Source organism: Asterias amurensis, chromosome 12 (genome assembly GCF_032118995.1).
Source record: "Asterias amurensis chromosome 12, ASM3211899v1".
In the NCBI taxonomy this organism is placed as follows: domain Eukaryota; kingdom Metazoa; phylum Echinodermata; class Asteroidea; order Forcipulatida; family Asteriidae; genus Asterias; species Asterias amurensis.
In genome coordinates this window covers 11,657,825-11,677,368 of record NC_092659.1, presented here as the reverse complement: position 1 = coordinate 11,677,368, position 19,544 = coordinate 11,657,825, and the positions used below count along the sequence as shown (strand labels likewise).

At 42.1% G+C, this 19,544-nt stretch overlaps 1 protein-coding gene across 5 annotated transcripts in view; it reads right to left on the bottom strand.

The window, feature by feature from the left end:
* The window catches only part of LOC139945427 (uncharacterized), a 144,013-nt gene that overhangs the window by 31,053 nt on the left and 93,416 nt on the right, over nt 1–19,544 (bottom strand). For 4 of the 5 annotated variants that reach the window (XR_011787074.1, XM_071942777.1, XM_071942776.1 and 1 more), the window contains exons 7-8: nt 15,748–15,825; nt 14,950–15,071 (exon numbers count right to left, since the gene is read on the bottom strand). Coding sequence is in view for 4 of the 5 variants with exons in the window: in XM_071942777.1 (XP_071798878.1) it covers nt 14,950–15,071; nt 15,748–15,825 (200 nt within the window). In the remaining variant the exon portion in view is untranslated. Of the gene's footprint in view, nt 1–14,540; nt 14,685–14,949; nt 15,072–15,747; nt 15,826–19,544 lie in introns of those variants that run through there. The other variant, XM_071942779.1, reaches the window with a different exon arrangement.

Here is a 19,544-nt window from a genome sequence, read left to right as displayed (position 1 = left end):
CTTTTAAGATATACAGACAGAGGACTGATGTGGACTACATATGCCCCACTGAAATAGTTCAAATTCGTCTGTGTGAAATTTATATCACGACATGTTTTACAAAATCCTAACGTAAATAAGACCGTCTCAAATATTACGATGATGAAAATACCCACGTAATATGAATGTCAACACAAAATTAATGGATTGATAAAAATTTGAACTCATTTTTTAATTTCATATATTTCATATTAAGTTAATTAACCAAAAATATTCTTAGGTTTTGCATTGTCATGTTGTCAGGCTAGTCATACAAAAATAGACTAGTCTTATTAATAACAATATGAAAGCAACAATTCACAAAGTATCAACAAACACCCAAGCATGACCTGAAGACAAGGAAGTCATCATCAATGTACCGGCAGTGCAAAGAAAACCCATAATAATGAATCCATGTTTATCATGTTTCACCAATAATTAAAACCACAATGTTTTGTAGTTGTTCATGTTGCTTTTAAAAAAGTACCGTTTTTAATATTTTTCAATTTCATGACATCATTTCATAATTTTTTGTCACAAAGATCATCAACAAACATGACAAAGTAAGTGGTGTCGTAAGAACAAGTAAAAACACAAGGCCTTCCCCCCCCCCGACTTTTGATGATGACGTCATGTAAGCAAATAATGATTTTTGGCACTGAAAAAAACAATGACGGCTAAACCTGCAGAAGTGTATGTGGTACCAAATGAAAGAACGATCCTTCGTCTATCAGAATATGGACTCCGTTTGTTTCGTGCTCGAAAAAGTCGGGGGCACCCTAAGTGTAGAGCCTATCAACAAAAAGTGTGAAACTTTAACCACATTTCAGACGAAGATTCACGTGTAATTAATCTCTAAAAACTGGTAAAAATGTGTTTATTTTACGAAGAAAATGTTCAAGAAACTTACCACTCCATGTTTGACCCAACACTGCCGTCTTGCTGGGACCTTTAGCCAGTTTGGCACATCGTCTCCGAGTTCTCGCGCTGTAACGCGAAATCTCGAAGGGTCCGAGTGCGCCGTGGGACTGCCAATGAAATCTGGAAAAATGCTAATTATCTCACACGGTGTGCACGGACTGCATGATGTTTCAAATGTAGGAGGTTGGTGGGGAGCATTTTGTTTGGTCTTTAAAAAAAAACATAGAATTTGAAAGAATAGCTAAAAGTTACCAAAAATGACTGGCATCACACAACAATCTCACCTGGGCTTGTTTGTACATAACAAAAACATCTCACCTCAAAGACTTAAACTGAATGCGGACGACCGGACAGACATAGGCTCGCACTGCTCTGCAGGTCGCCAATAATAACCATTTTTTTTAAAAGCGTTTTTCACACCTGAAAGGCATCTCAAAGCGCTTCCAACATTAATACCCCTGGTCACTTGGCCTTAATTTATTCCTTAAACCATCTCAGCTCCCTGGGGCGTATACAGCCTGTGCAACATTAATATGAGCTACTCGGCTTAATCAATCACAAGAACAATCTCTGGCCTCATACATGTAGTACCCATTTACCCCTAGGTGGTCGCAACCAAGATTCAAACCCACACTTTGCCAAACAGAAGCACAAGAGCTTGAGTTTGGTGCAGTTACATGTATACGCTCGGCCACAATACCAGAAGCAAACGCTGCCCATCTCAGCAATCCCACCACTACATGTATATCCAAAAAGCGATACTTGCAGCTGCTTAACACAAGATCACTCTATTCTGGCAGCAATACACAAGCGTACCTTTTGACAAGAGCTTGCTGATCTACATGTATCATCCCTAGACAAAGTAGAAAGAGCAATCAATGATTTGTCTAACAACAAAGCTGCAGGACTGGACCGAATTGCAGTTGAAGACTACGTCTCTCAATATGGCCCTTTGGATTATGCTGAAGTACATGTAATTCTGGTAACACACTGGGCCGTAAAAATAAAAACTAGCAATTACTTATCAAGTTAAAGGTCCAGCATTAGCAAGAAGACCGATAAGTAGTAGATCAGGCATGAGCATTTGCTCAAATCTCTATAAATAATCTTTCACTTGACTAACTTTTTACTTGACTTGGATAAGTAAATGGTGGGACTACATGTAGTAAGTAAAGGCAATTACTTGGAGTTTTAAAGCCATTGGACACTTTCGGTAAACAGTATTGTCCAAAGACCCACACTTCGTGTATCACAACTTGTATATAAAATAACAAACCTGTGAAAATTTAGGCTCAATCGGTCATCGGAGTCATCAGGAGAAAATAATGGGAAAACCCACCCTTGTTTCCGCACGTTTCGCTGTGTCGTGACATGTGTTTAAAATAAATCTGTAATTCTCGATATCGAGAATTGATAATTGTCTTAATGTTTTCTCAAAAAGAAAAGTATTTCATGGAATAATATTTCAAGAGAAGTCTTTCACCATTACCTTCTGTTAACCCTGTAAGTTATTTGTAAATCTGTGAACTATTATTTTTTTTTCTGTTCCGAAAGTGTATAATGGCTTTAAGAAAATGCTCGCTGAACTACCTTTCATCACTTATAGACATATAAATAATAACATTTCCAGGTAGAATATGAAATAATCTATCCATACATACTATTTGGGGACTGTTGCCGACATTCATAACGGGAAAATTTGCCGTGTTTTTGTGACTTGTTTTCTCTGTTTTTGAAGCCATTTTTTTTTCGTACAAATTTCTCTTTTTAAAATTTGAGTTGCGCCGATTTTTTTTATACATCGCCAGTAGTTGTTATAGCGCCCTCTTGCGAGGGGTTTGTCTTTGTTTACATCGCCATCTTTGTTGTTGCGATCTTCTCCGTCTATAATAAAAGTCCTTGGATAAGCATTCTAATTGGTATTCTGCTGTGGCTACTTTGTGGTATTGCATCCTCCTCCTACCTTGGCGTGGTGGCAGCGTTCTGAAACGTCCCTCGCTTCCATAAAGGTGAAAGAAAGTGCAGTTTTCTCGACGCCGTTCCAACGCAACGGATCTCCGGTTCGTCACAACGTGGTCTTTCAGTTCACTATACAGGTGAGCGGCAGTGCAGTCAAGATACATTTGACTGATCGTACCATACATTTTGCTTTGCCTTTTAGCCATTATTCTCACCGCCTTACTTACTATGGCTACCACACATCGGGCACCAAAACAGTGGTGCTTGAATAAAATTGAAACTGTGAACTCTTTCGAAAATTGGCGTCAGAATTTGCACTACACTCTCTCCCTCGACCAGAATTTTGCTCCGTTTCTACTCGATGGCTCACAGTGGGAGAAAAAGGCCAAAACTTCTCCCCTCCGTGGATTCACTGATGATGCCGATGACATCCCCTTGCCCCAACGTAAAACAGCTCAACAGAAAGTCAACATGCTTGAGCTTATGCTGGGCCAGATTGCAAATTATTGCCCTGTTATCTCACGTAACACCATTATCAAATCGTCCACATCAATCTGTAATATCTGGCAAGTGATTCGCCTCCATTATGGCTTCCAGTCTACTGGCGCACACTTACTCGATTTTGCTGACATCCACCTCCAACCGGATGAACGCCCAGAGGACTTATACCAGCGCCTCATGGCATTTGTTGAGGATAATTTGCTCCAGTGCAATGGAGGAATCTCCCACCATGGGGAAGAAGTCACTGAAGATGAGGAGCTCTCCCCTTCCCTTGAGAATTTTGTTGTCCTCACTTGGCTCCGCCTTATCCACACCAACTTACCAAAATTTGTCAAACAACGGTACGGGACGGAATTACGGTCACGCACCCTAGCTTCAATCAAACCGGAAATTTCCCAGGCCTTGGACTCACTGCTAGATGAAGTGCATAACAGTGACGATGCTAAGGCCATGCGAGCCTTCACCACTCGCCCACTGAACACACCTCGTACTGCTTCTTTTACCTCTGCCCCCAGCGGCCGGTTCCCCCCCCCCCCAACTCAAAGCCCCGTCCTGCACGTCCCCAGAAGACATGCCCTCTCTGCAAGCAAGTCGGTCGCAGTGACACCCGCCACTTCCTCAGCGAATGCACATACTTACCAGAACATGACCGTAAGTACATCGTGAGAGCCCGACAAGTTGCGGACATATTTGATGACCAGCCCACAGATATTGAGTCGGATCATGATGGGGATTCATGCACCTCGATCCCATCTCCCCATGTTGAGGCCCCTGCGTCATTCCGAGTGCAGATCAACCAATCCCCCTACATGGACATGTTTTATGGCCATCATACCACCCGTGTCACCATTGATAGCGGCGCCACGGGCAATATGATTCGTGCATCCACAGCAAAGCGCCTGGGTGCCCATATTACCGAGAGCTCCCAATCTGCTCACCAGGCTGATGGTTCTTCACCACTCACCATCACTGGTGAAACTCGACTCAGACTCACTCGCGACAACCATACCTTCATGTTCGAGGGCTTGGTTGTTGATAACCTTGATGTTGACATCCTTGCCGGCACGCCATTCATGTCTGTGAATGATATCGCAATCCGCCCTGCCAAACGTCTCATCACCCTTGGCGATGGATCCGCAATAACATATGGCTCGCCCAAGGGGCCCTCGACAAGCAATGCCGTACGACGTGCACACGTTTTGCGTGCACCCACCTCTTCCACCACGGTTTGGCCGGGGGAGTTCATTGAGCTAACCCTACCAAAAGACATATCAAATGATGAACTTTTTGCTCTTGAGCCTCGCACGGACACAGCCAGGGCAAGACCCGATCAGTCATCGCGGCTGTGGCCTCCCCCCGACATCTTCACTTCTGTCGCTGGAAGAATCCGCATCCTCAACTCGTCAACAGAACCGCAAGTTCTCAAACGCAATGAGCACTTCTGCCAAGTTTGCCCCGTCTTCACCCCTTCCCCGTCACCCGATGTAGTACAACAAAGTGTGCCCTCTCACGTCACTCCGAAGGCCCGCCCTGCCATCGCTCAACTCCATTCACACTCCGCCAGCTTGGACCCCGACCACAATTTGCCTGATGACACCAGAGCACTGTTCTCATCTCTTATGGCTGAATTTGATGAAGTCTTTGATACTGAATACAAAGGGTACAATGGTGCCTCCGGCCCCTTCGAGGCCGTCGTCAACATGGGTCCCGTGCAACCTCCACAGCGCAAAGGCCGCCTGCCCCAGTATGCACGTGATAAATTGTTGGAGCTACAGCAGAAGTTCGACGAGCTTGAAAAAAAAGGTGTCTTTGCTCGCCCCGAGGACATCGGCATCTCTGTGGAATACCTCAACCCTTCATTCCTCGTCAAGAAGTCCAATGGCGGTTTTCGATTGGTCACGGCCTTTGCTGACGTTGGCCGTTATAGTAAGCCACAGCCGTCTCTCATGCCTGACGTCAATTCCACCTTACGCCTGATTGCACAGTGGAAGTACATCATTGCCACAGACCTCACCAATGCCTTCTATCAGATCCCCCTTTCAAAAGCCTCCATGAAGTATTGCGGAGTCGCCACTCCCTTCCGCGGCATCCGTGTCTACACCAGATCAGCCATGGGCATGCCAGGCTCCGAGACAGCCCTTGAAGAGCTCATGTGCCGCGTACTCGGTGATCTTCTCAAGGACGGTGTTGTCGCCAAAATTGCTGATGACCTCTATTGTGGCGGAAACACACTAGACAGTCTTCTCACCAACTGGAGGCGTGTGCTTCATATCCTTTATACCAATGGCCTACGATTGTCTGCTAAAAAGACAGTGATTTGTCCGACCACCACCACTATCCTCGGATGGATCTGGTCTTCAGGCACCCTTCATGCCAGCCCTCACCGTATCGCCACCCTATCAACATGCGCAATCCCGGAGAGAGTATCCGCACTGCGTTCCTTCATCGGTGCCTACAAAGTACTCGCGCGGGTGCTCCCAAACTGTGCCTCAATCCTTTCCCCATTGGATACTGTCATAGCAGGACGCCAGTCCTCCGATTCTATTGTGTGGTCCAACGAATCTCGTTCTGCTTTCAAGAATGCACAGTCAGCTCTGTCGGCGTCTCGCACAATCACGCTTCCTCGCCCTACTGACCAGTTATGGATTGTTACTGACGGTGCAGTTAAGAACCATGGCATTGGCGCCACTCTGTACGTTACCCGCCAAAACAAGCTGTGCCTCGCTGGTTTCTTCAGCGCCAAACTCCGCGGCCGCCAACCCACGTGGCTGCCCTGTGAAGTTGAAGCCCTTTCCATTGCTGCATCGACCAAGCACTTCAGCCCTTATCTCATCCAGTCGACTCGCAATGCTGCCATCCTCACCGACAGCAAACCTTGTGTACAGGCTTACGAGAAGTTATGCCGCGGTGAGTTTTCCTCGAGTCCCCGCGTCTCCACATTCCTCTCTACTGTCAGCCGGTACCAAGCAGGGGACACGCCCCCCAAAAAAGGTCACTAATGCTAAAGATGTCAAGCGCTATCTTCAGGTTGCATCCCTGGCCAAGGACGGTCTGATCGTCGTTCGTCGCGATGTTCCACTCGCTCCAACTCGTGAATGCATCGTTGTGCCTCGTCAAATTTTAGATGGCCTACTCACAGCGCAGCACATTCAACTCGACCATCCATCTAGCCACCAGCTCAAGTCAATCGTTCATCGTTACTTCTTTGCTCTCGACATGGACAAGTCGATTGACACAGTTACAACCGGATGCCACCAGTGCGCTGCACTTCGCACTGTCCCATCTACAATCCACCTCCAGTCTTCGTCCGACCCCCCAGATGCTCTTGGGTTCTCCTTCGCTGCCGATGTAGTTAAGCGTAAGGGACCATGGATAAACTATGTCACGGGAACGACCGCGTCGCGACGCGTTCCTTCGCGTGACAAATTGAACAAAAGAAAATTTACGGAGTGGAACGCGTTCTTCTCAACCACCGGGTCTTGAGGAAGACCCACTGTATAACAAAGGAACAATGGTGAGGCCGAAAACCACTGTGTAGTTATAATCGGCTTATCTGGGTAGATATAAACCCAAGTTGTTTCCATTGCAATTTACTTAAACTGTCGTTTCAATAAATAAACAACAACCAAAGATCCATGTAAATTATAATAACTGTGTCTCCGGTCTAGTTTATATTTTGACTAGTTTTTTTCAAGTTACAAAAAGATTAATCCTAGCCCTTTTCACGCAATAAGTCAAAACACAACCGCAGATTAAAAAATAAAAAATATTGCGTCTTTGCACGACCGCCATGCAAAATAATCCCCCAAAATACAACAGAATAAAACAAAACCAAAAGGGAAAACATTTTACATTCAAAACAGTAAAACTATACCTTTTTTTGTACATCAAAGGTATCCAAAATGTTTCATGTTTGAACAATGAAGCCAACACGTTATGTAGTTTTTCTTAAACACGCTAAATATTCCCAAGGAACTGCTGAAAATTCACCACGTTGTTGACATGCCCAAGCTACCAGCAACGGCGCCAATGTTGTACGCTGGTTAGTATTGCAATTTTCGGACACCAGATTCTCCCGAAAGTCTTAATCTCAAGGCGGTTGTAACTAATTTCGTAAGCTGTTGCGCAATTTTTCCAACGGAGGGCGGCTCTCCCGCTATCACATTGTTTAGGATAGCCCTCTAGCGTTCAATGTTTCTTGCATTATAGTTTGTTGCACGCAAAGTACCAAGACTACTAGGCCGGTATATTGAAAACACTGTGTGTGAGTGTGTCGCTGGATATAGTGTGTTTGTGTACTACGATGTAATTTTGCGTTGTGTTTTGTGTGATTGCGAGCCGGTCAGCATGATTTCGCGGTACCTTTATGAACACATCGTGTAAGTGTAATCATCTCTGTAAACACGGGTCCTAATGTAATAATTAGATGTAGATACAAAATAAGTTGGCGATGATTTCAAATTTAAGAATAATAGTCACCACTTCAACTTGTTATGGCAGTAGCATATTATTGTATTGGCTTTGGTAAACTCGAGGGTTGGCTGTACATGGACATCTCCAACCCATTGTCTGGTGTATACCTGAGCTAGACCGCAAACACTAATCCTTCACCCCTTCGTGGCTTACTTGGGAGCTGCCTTGTCCATGTAATCTGAACAACAAAAGGCACCAACAATAGAGTTCGATAATGAGGGACCTTAAAAATCAGTGAAGCGCTTAATCCATCTTGGGACGGGCGCGTGACAATTTTGGGACGGACTCGTTCTAGAACGAGTCTGACCGCGGGCGGCCGCGTTCTTAGTTTATCCATGGTCCCTAATCGCCAGCTCATCCTCGTGCTCCGGGAAACTGCCACTTCATTCACCACATCTTGCCTTATCGAAGATGAGCGCCGCAACACTCTGCGGGATGCACTGATTTGTCTCTGCATAGGCCTTAGGCCGCTCGATGGCCCCATGGCAGTTATTCGCACTGATCCAGCGCCTGGCTTCAAATCACTCGTCAATGACGAGCTCCTCCGACGTCACAGGCTGTCCATCGAACTTGGGCGGGTGAAAAACCTCAACAAAAACCCTGTGGCGGAAAAGGCTGTCCGTGAACTTATCGATGAGTTGCTCCGTCAGGACCCCATGGGTGGTGCCATCTCTCCTGTGACCCTTTCTGTTGCTACCTCATGCCTCAATTCACGCATTCGTTCCCGTGGACTCTCAGCCCGTGAAATGTGGTACCAGCGTGACCAGTTCACTAACCACCAAATACCCTTCTCCGATCCAATCAACATCTTATTTTGGAGCAACAGCGTCTTCGCACAGCCAATCACCCTCATAGTGAACATGCTAAGGCCCCTGGTAAGATGCCCCCCCTCGAAACTGCTGTCGAGATCGGCGACCTTGTGTACCTCCATGCTGACCGCAACAAGACACGCAGTCGCAATCGCTACCTAGTTGTCTCCATCGAAGGCGTTTGGTGTAACGTTCGGAAGTTTGTGGGCAACCAACTCAGGAGTACTTCTTATCGCGTGAACCGCTCGGAGTGCTATAAGGTGCCCGCTTCGTCCCACGTTGTCTCTCCCCCATCCTGCAGCCCAGACACCGAGGATGACACTGAGGACCATGACCCCGTCCCAACACCTAGTCCTCCCGATCCTCCGGACATTCCCAGCAAGCTTTCAACACCTGCTCCGACCGCTCTTGAGGAACCCTGGTCTGTGCCTTATCCACCTGAGGCCCATCTTGGATCGCCCCAACCACCGCCAGTAGTTGTTTCACAGGACACACCCTCCCTTGGACCACGACGCTCTTCGCGCTTGCTTCGTCCTCCCAAGTACCTTGATGACTATGTTACGGACTAATCACCTCGTTCTCCTGTTGGATTGTGTTTTGGCTCGTTTTGTTGTATGTTTATATGGGGCAGAATAATCCCCAGGGCCAGAGGGTAGTCCATCCCTATGACGGCTCTATGTTCCCTTTTGCGGTTGCGTTCCTCGTATCCTGTTTGTGGCTTGATATCCGTCCATTGTTTCAGTGGACCTCAGACATTTTTAACTGTTGACTTTTTATCATGTAGTGTTCTCTGTTTAAGGGATTTCATTCCCCTCTTTCATTTGTTTAAGCGAAAGAAAAGTAGTCGCGCCAGTAGTTGTTATAGCGCCCTCTTGCGAGGGGTTTGTCTTTGTTTACATCGCCATCTTTGTTGTTGCGATCTTCTCCGTCTATAATAAAAGTCCTTGGATAAGCATTCTAATTGGTATTCTGCTGTGGCTACTTTGTGGTATTGCATCCTCCTCCTACCTTGGCGCATAACGACAGATGCTCTTCGTTTCATATTACTGGTATATTATTTTGGTTGAGACTTTTCCGAAAAAGCTGAAAATGACCGAATTCCAGAAGCCCTTTTGACTATTAAAATATTCACACAGAGGTCACGCACAAAAAACGATGCATACTCTCAGATAAATCACAAAGGAAGTTAGTGATCGACCTGCGGGTAGACTGGCGGTAGATGATGATCGGAGAACACGAGTTGTAGGTTGCTATTTGGGAATAAGTAATTCTGAGATGTAGTTAGGGGCTAGACCATGTTTAACTTTGTAGGCAAGAGTGAGAACTTTAAATTGGATCCTATGAGACACAGGGAGCCAGTGTAAGGAGCGCAGAACAGGAGTGATGTGGTCTGATTTCTTTGTGCGAGAAACTAGACAAGCTGCTAAATTCTGTATACGTTGGAGGGGAGCAATGTGGGATTGAGGAAGGTTGAGGTAGAGACTGTTGCAGTAATTGAGGTGAGATGTAGTGAAAGCATGAACCAGTCGTTCAGTGGTACTTTGGTCCAAGTAGCGTCTAAGCTTTCCGATCTTGTGGATTCCAAAGGCAGCGGAGCGACATGTTTTCTTGATGTGTTGTTGTAGGGTTAATTGGTGGTCAAGGGTGACTCCAAGATCTCTAACCGTCTTTGATGGGGTGATGTTGTCGTGGACAACAGAGTTGTGTGCAATAGGTTGTGCTGTTCGGAACTGTGAGGTGACATGGAGTACTTCAGTCTTAGATGAGTAACACAGTCTGATAGCCGCTTCATAGACGCAGTGTGCTCACTCTGCTTGAGTATGACGTAAAGCTGTGTGTCGTCAGCATATACTGCGTGGTGAACATCTTGATGTGCCCTGATGATGCCACCCAGAGGGCCAGTGTAGAGGATGAATTCCAGCGGTCCCATGACTGAACCTTGTGGTACTCCAGACGATAGTGGAGATGGTCTTGAGAAGGAGTCATTCACCTTTACAAATTCAGTCCATCCTTCAAAGTAAGAGCTGAGTAGCTGGAGAGGCAGATCATCTATACCATAAGAATGCTTGAGCCTCTCCAAGGCAACTTTGTGGTTGATGGTGTTGAATGCCGATGAGTAGTCTAAAAGGACAACAATTGCTTCGAGGCCTCTATCAAATGTGAGAAGCAGGTCCTTGCAGACTCGAACAAGTACTGTTTCCATAGAGTTTCCACGATGCACCTCCAAATCAGATTTCATCATACAACGTTCAGCGTGCCTTCTGAGTGGTTTTGCTTCTCTCATGACTTCCTTAGGCATATGAGGATTCCACCGCCTCTTCTGAGTTGTCTAGCAGAGTGGAATACCTTGTAGTCAAGGAGCGTGTTTTGGATGTCAGCTAAGGCGTAGTTGTCTCTTTGGTCTCCAGTCAGCCATGTTTCTGTGATTGCACAAATGTCGATGGATCATAGTATCACAGAGAGTATGAGTTTTCTGACTTATGGAGCGAGAATTCCATAAGGCGAAGTTGCATTGCTGGGATGGTGGCAGAGTTAGCGTGTGTGTTGATGGTCTGACCTTGTGAACACCTCCCTTGGATCCTCTCTTGGTTGGCAGCTGTCTGTTTATTCCTAGTGATCTGATGTGCAACCATATTGAAGGAGTAAGTGATGCTGCTTTGAGTTAAGGCTCAGAAGTTGGTCTCTGGTGAGCCGAGGATGGTTATGAGCAAAGCATGCACAACATGGGGTTCCTTTGACTGGAGGCAGGTGTCAGGTCCAGGGTTAGGGTTGATATCCCCGGCAACTAGAAGTTGAATCTGGAAAGTTTCAACACAGCTGGCTTTGCTGTAGAGGCTTATCCTGGATCCAGAGTACCGTATAGTCAAATAAAATGGCTGCTGCTTAGCCTGTATTGAGTGCATGTATTATAGGCAGTGCTGTACGTTGGAGTTCATTAGTTGCTGTACAAATCCCACTGAAAAGACTGATCAGAAGCAGATGAAAGAGCTCCATTGTGCTGACTATCCAGGGAGAGAGTGGCTGATGAATGCACTGAGATTAATCCCTCTTTTGTGTGCGGGCTTGAGTGAGTTGGGGTTAAGATGAACAGTCCAAGATGTCTGCAATTCAGTAAATGCTACAGCACAGTAGAAATGTGAAAACTAAATCCAAAGCACAGTAAAGATGTGAAAACTAAATCCAAAGTTTCAGTAATAAACCGAGTGAAATATTGCTTCAGAATGGTCTAGCAGGATTCTGGTAGTAAAATCAAGAGATGACTCAGATTAGTGAACAAGGAAAAAGTGAAAATTTCGAGAGAGGGTCAGAGCTGCTGCCTGGCGCATTTGACTATATTCTCCCTTGGCCTAATGATCCAACAATAATGTTACTGATCTAAAAAATACCAATCTCTGGAGCTCTGGCGAGGAGAGGCTGGCTGTTTCCTCATCATAGCCACTGCCGCCATCAAAAACTTGACTATAAGTGGAAACTGCCGCCTGCATTTCAGTTCAGCGCTATTGATCTATTATAGTCCATGCCTCTATTGTTATACTCCTGAATACCCTGCTATTGTGCTTTTTTCTGACCATTTACTTATCCGTCCAAGTAAATGGTGTTTTTCCCACTAAAAGGTTATTTATAGAGATTTAAGCCTGATCTTAAATTTATCGACCTTTTGTTAATGCTGTGACCTTTATACGGCCCAGTATCTTGTAAAACTACAAGTAAATGCTGAATAAAAGGTTGGTTTTATTTACATCTCAATAAGAAGAGTCCCTCAAGCAATTGCATTTATTTGTACTAGTTTGACCAATTACTAGCAAATTAAGGCTTACTTTTTATTTATAAGGATTTAACTAAAAGGCTAGTAAAAGCAAATGCTAGTTTTTATTTATACGGCCCATTGAGTTGCCTCAAGCCTTCAAGGATGCATTCTAGCCAAGAGAGCGCGAACAATTGCAACACAACAACCAATATATAAAAACAGATTGTAATTCTTAATGTTTTTTTTTGTAATTTTTAAACATTTCGTTTTTTTATGAATCTCTGTATTTTAAACTCAATTCAGCTTGTAGCTGCAATGTTTGAATGTGTTTTAATAAACCAATAAATAAAAAAATAAAAAAATTGCTGAAGAGGTCCTTCCAGGGTTGGAGGGTCGCAGAGCTGCCAGAGGTACAACTGACATGATTTTCACCATGCGACAGCTCAAGGCGAAATGTGCAAAACAAAACGAGCCAATATATGTATAAAACAAAAAACATTTGTAGACTTTTTAAAAGGCATTCGACACTGTAAGCTGTCTGCTTCAGTGGGCATTGCTACCCAAATTCGACTGTCTAGACAAAAACATCAGTCGGTTTCAAAGTTTTTATGATGGCATGATGGCAAGCGTCTCAGCTTGTGGAAGAATAAAGTGAAGAACTAGTGAAGAATTCAATGTGATGCATGGGGTGAGGCAGGGTTGCGTTCTGGATCCAACCCTGTTCACGTTATTTTTTAACCGCCATGATGTTCATTGTCAACCAAGAAAATGAAGACCTAATGTACACATGATAAGTTGCACACACACAGCCATGATACTTCACGACGGCAGTTGCCGCAAAACCCTTCAAAAATCCAAAAAATTATATTCAACGATGTCCAAGCTTGACATTTATCTTTGAAATCTCTAAAAATGACAGAGAAAAGAAGCCAAAGAAACAACCATCGCAATGTCTGTAAATCACCACAACAAAACAGCAGTGATGTAAACCCACAGACTCACGTTGATCGACACAAAAGCTGCAAACCAAAAAGCATGACGCAGTCAGCTCCATTACACCACGTGTATGACGTTGAAACTCAACACACAATCATCCATGCACCAGTTGTGATATGCACACACAACACACGACCTTCCATGCACCAGTTATGATACTTATGCGCAAATAACACACGCTGTAGTTGTTTTTCATAGAGCGTCGCTGACGACCAATCGTTGAACACAAAGATTTCATTGCAAAAACAGTTTTTAAAAACTGATCCTCAAATCACAAATCCATAGAAATTGTTGTTGATGAAAACATATGTATTTTTAAGTGCATAAATTTGGGGATAAGATTGTCTAAAATAGCAATTCCGCAAACTTCACTTTCATGTTTTTGGGTTTTTTTTTTTTTTTTTCAACAGATGCATCAAATTATTGCATTCAAACTTAGTTATTGAATTAGATAAATCCTTTCCCTTAATGGGTTTTGGGTAAATATGAAGCAGGAGGATCGGAATCTTAATCAAAATATGCCAGTATTTAAAGCCTACTAAATAAACTGTACCAGTTAATGAAAAACTAGCCCTCAAAATGGAAAAAATATTTTTACAGGCAACTTGTAGAACTTTTCATATTGCCTTGGTGCCCGTCGCAACTTTTTCACGATTGCCTTGATGCCCTTTGAAAGTTCTGAAAATTGCCTTGGTGCCCTTTAATTTTTACAAAAAGTCAAGGCAAAACTACCTTGCCCCTTAAAAGCCGAAGTATCAGGGCTGCTCTCAAAAAGAAAGCTACAGCTGATGCTAGTTGATTTGTTACCACTTCCACTGCCTTTAATCTTCGCAGCAAAAGTAAGGAAACATACATGTAGATCCTGTACCAAGCAGTGTTTTTAAACCTCATACTTGTCTGACAAGATCTGAAGTTTTACATTTTAACTAAAAGTAAAAGACATTACAGAGTTTTCACTGACATGGATTGAAGCAATGCCATCAAATTAACATAAAATAAAATAGTGTACTAAAAGTCTATTCATAAATACCTAAGACAGTTTATCCATTCTGATTGGCAAATGGGCATCACGAGGGGTTGTTTGAACGGATGATATAACACCAGTAAAAAGTGTTGAAACATGGGCGTGACCACGAGCTTGCACCTGTGCGTATAAGAAATTTTCTTCTTTCCTATTGGTCGAGAGCAACGGCTGAAACAGTTGTGCAACATCACGCTAAAACTCGCACAGCATCTCCGAGGGCCTTACCATTTCAAAGCTGGAGGGGTGTTATGTTGAAAGAAACCATTGACCAAAAAGTGTTGATGTTTTTTGACCGAAAAGGTATATGAATGGGAATCAAGGTGTGTTGAATCGGTTTTCAACTAGTGGTTTAAACCTGCCGAGGCCTGGTTCTTGATAATTTACCTCAACTTCGTCTCGGTAAAATGATCAAGTCCAGGCCTCGGTGCTGGTTTAAACCACTAGTTGAAAACCTCTTCACCACACATTGATTCCCTTATTTAAACATGGACACTTCTTACCTTTGAGTTGTTAAAGACAATTTTCTTCCCCCGAAATGGAGCAATCCTTTTAGCTCCAGTGTCAAACAAGGCAACAAGCTTAAACAGAAAATGGGGCACTCCCGTTCCAGGAGGATGATAACCTTTGAAAAAAATTATAAAACTTATAAATAAAAGATAACTCATGTTAAATTTATACTTTGGATATTGATATAAAAAGTAAAAGAGAACAGTTCTTCTGCTCAAAATGTTATGACAAAAATTGTCACTACCACAACTCGTACCCACACTCTACAGAACTAAAACATCAGAGCTAGAGTTTGGTGCTCTTATTATCCGCTCGGCCAGGACACGCCATGGATCGGAGTGTCTATATGTTGATGTTGATCAAAAATGGGATTTACATGTAGCTGGATCAGGCACTGGTGTCAACATGACACCAGATCTAGATTGTTGTTGTGATAAGAATGCCGGATCTTAATCCACCTTTCTGGATTGATTGTAAATGCGGCGCAATTGACAAGGGCATCCCTCTTCTGTCATTTTAGAAAGCAGCATGTTTGAAAATTTGAAGGTCCCAAACTCCTATGACAGTCATAGTGGATGCAAGCAGTTTAAATCAGAATGCCACTAGTAATATGACACCAGAACAAAGTCTGCAATTAGACTAAACAAAGATGATGAGTTAAAGGTCATTTAGGTTACCCTGATGGCAAACAACTCAGATTACAAGGTGCACTTGCACAATGTACAAAAAAATGTACTTGTAATGTAAACGTCTTTCTACTGAAACAACTTGCTCAATTGGATTACAGGTACCTTGCTCTTTAAATTCTTCACGAAGAGCTGCTGACATTTCTTTCATCGACATATTGCCTGCTGTTGTTATGTATCGACCTGAAAAAATTAAATAAAAAACTAGACATGATTGCATTTGTGCACAAATGCATAGCTGTTTCGTCAAAATGTTTTGAAATTTCTCAACTGAGTTTGAAATTTGTTGTGTATTCAAAGCAATTTGCCCAATGTGGCATAAAAAAATAATAAAATTGGATTACAGCGTGTCCAAATTTATGACTTAAAGGGTCTATGTAACTTTTGTAGGACAAAAAAACACAATGTCCACAGATTTACAATAAACTTGCACAGTTTGAAGATAATGATAGTAGAATGCTTCCCTGAAAATATTACGTGCTGAGGTGCTGTAGTTTGGGGGAAATGAGTAAAACAATGTCATGAAAATAATTTTCGTCTCATGAGACGGTAATTATTTTAATCGTTTACAAACGTATTTTCATGACGTTGTTTTACTCATTTCACAAAAACTATATCACCTCAGTATTAAGTAAGATTTGAAGGGAAGCTTTCCACTATCATTATCTTCAAACCCTGTAAGTTTAATGTAAATCTATGGACATTTTGAAAAGGTACCCAAATCCTTAAAAGGTCAAAAAAATTAAAATATCAAAAACATTTCCATATTTCTCAACTGAATTTGAAATTCTCTTGACTAATCCAGCATATTTAAACAAATAGTTTGGATTATACCATGTCCAGATAGCAATTTATGACTTAAAGGTGCAACAAATTAAAAAAATCATAACAAATCATGTGATGAAGTCATTACGACGCCATTTCAGATTTCAAAAGAACTTGTCAATATTCAACAACCTACCAAGTTTCAACATGATCGCATAATTACTTAGGGAGTTATATTAGTTCAAAAAGTGCACCTTTAAGGCTGCGTCACGTGACCCCCGATGACGTCATTGATCTGAAACTTCACACATATGTTGGCTGCCTGACAGTTAACGTGTGTGTAAAATTTGAAGTGATTACAAAAAACTTCACCACACACATCTTCAAAAAGTCACTTTAGACGAGTTTTCAACCTGCCGCTAGAGGGCGCTGTTGCATTTTGTGACATCATTGGTATTTGTTTTGAACTGCCTGCCCTTGCCAGGTACTAACATCGTTAAAAGCAAATTCATATCTTTTGCCAATGTTGAGTTAGAGGGCCACTTCCGGTTTCGACCGGAAGTAGAGGTCATGTGAGGTCACGCACACGAAACAAAATGAAGACCTAATTTATCACTACCGAATCCCGTAAAACAGAAACCTACGGTCTCTTGTGGCTGATTTGTTATAAATTTTCAAACATTTAAAACACAACACCTTTAAGATGACGTCACGTGACTTCTGATAATGTCATAATGACATCCTTGTTTCGTAATGATCATTGCACCAAGAGCCGTAAGGGCCGTTACTGCTGCTTAAAAAGTGGCTCAAAAGTCTCCCATTGACCATCATTACAAAATGTATAGAAAATGTGTACTACCAGCAACAGTTTGAAGTTTTAAAGGGAAGGTACACGTTTGGTAATTACTCAAAACAAATATTAACTTAAAAACTGACTCGGTAACAAGCATTTGAGAGCTGTTGATGGTATAAAACAACGTGGGAAACGACTCCCTCTAAATTAACGTAGTTTTTGAGAAAGAGGTTATTTCTCACTAAAATAATAAAAGACTTCTAGCTAGAAGTCTTTTATTATTATCTGAAAGCACACAATTTCGTCCAACAAGGGTGTTTTTTCTTTCATCATTTTCTCGCAACTTCAATGACCAATTGAGCCCAAATTTTCACAGGCTTGTTATTTTATGGTTATGAGGATACACCAAGTGAGGAGACTGGTCTTTGACAATTACCAAACGTGTACCTTCCCTTTAAGGGTGATAAAACTGCTTGTATAGTTCTATATACTGTATGCCATGTTTTAATAATGTCCATCTGTAATGTCCCTTTTTGTCTCTTCGTACATGTGTGTGTAAATTGTGGCATCAGGAGATTTTTTAAGATCCTTCAGGGGTGCTGCTTTTTTTGTTATTGTATTGTATGTTCTTGTTTTTGTTTTCTTACTGTTCTTATTGTCTGTGCTTGAATGTTTGCCTGTGAAATTAATAAATGAAATGAAATGAAATGAAATAAAATAATCAAGTTTGTTTCATATGTTGATCTGTTGAGACAAAACCAAACTGAACATGATAAATGGCATTTAATTAACAGTCAAGTCCTTTTTCATTAAAATATTTCTTCCAAAATGTGGTTATGAAGAGTTTGACAGTCTACCCGCAGGTCACCAAATTTCCTTTCATTTTATCTGCAAATTATGCACCGTTTTTCGTGCGTGACCTCTGTGTGAATATATAATTAGTCAAAAGGGCTTCTGGAAATCTGTCATTTTCGGCCTTTTCTGAAAAGTATTGACAGAAATAATGTAGCAATACATTGAAATGAAGACCATATCTGTCGTTATGTATGAAAAAAATCTGTGCAACTCAAATTTCTACCATAGCTGAATGAGGTTACCCTCATTCAGCTCATACATGTATATAGTAGACAGGCTCTTTTGTTATTGACTAACGCTGGCTTGGTGGTCGGGGAACCATTCCAACGAAAAACAGCAAGCCATCAGACATCAAGGGATGATGTCATCGTCAGCCAATCACCGTGCAGGAAAACAATGCTGTTTAATGGTTTCGTAACGTGGGTTTTGGACGACCGGTGGAAATCGCTGTATCCTGACTGGACTAGATACGATCCAGTCTCGCTTTTAACATTTCCAGGAAGAATATGAAATAATCTATCCAATACTAATTGGGGACTGTTGCCGATATTCATAACGGGAAAATTTGCCGTGTTTTTGTGACTTGTTTTTTTTCTTTTTGAAGCCATTTTTTACGTACAAATTTCTCTTTTTAAAATTTGAGTTGCACCAATTTTTTTCATACAAAACGACAGATATGCTCTTCATTTCAATGTACTGCTACATTATTTCTGTCAATACTTTTCAGATAACACTGAAAAAGACAGAATTTCAGAAGCCCTTTGGACGTATTATATATTCAAACCGAGGTCACGCATGAAAAACCACACCAAACACTGCAGATAAAATCTAACCAAAGCTCATTAAAACGCATGGTTTGCGGGTAGACTGTTGATGCATGTGTTTTCAGCATTCATTATGTCAAGGTTCAAGAAACACCAAGTTTGTTATCAATGAAGTATTTTTAACAAGACAATTTCTAACTTTTTAGGCCAGAAATGAATACAGAATTTTCAAACATACTAAAACACTGGTACAAAACACTAAAATATCAACACAATTACATGTACATGTACATACATGTATAGCATCTCCAACTGTGACCCCAATAATAAATAAAATACAGTGTCACGTTGCTTATTGAAATAAACCAGTATTTAATTACAATGTACATGTATATAACATCTAAACGAAAATACTGAGATTATGAATAAAAAGGATGATTTTTTCACAAAAATACCCTGCAGTAGCGAATGTTCAGACTTCTGCTAATGCCACCATTGGTTGCAAGTTAAAAAATGTCTATAAAAAAACATTATTATGATTTACATATAATGGTTGTCAACACTACCATTTTTTTTTTTTTTTTTTTAAACTTCACACCTCCTTCAGCCTGGTCATCTTGAGGAGGCATTTATGTTTCTTTACCGTTAACTTATCATAATTTTGCACAGCCATTGAGCCAATTTTTTCTCATCAACAATGAAAGTATTCATCCCAGATCTACATG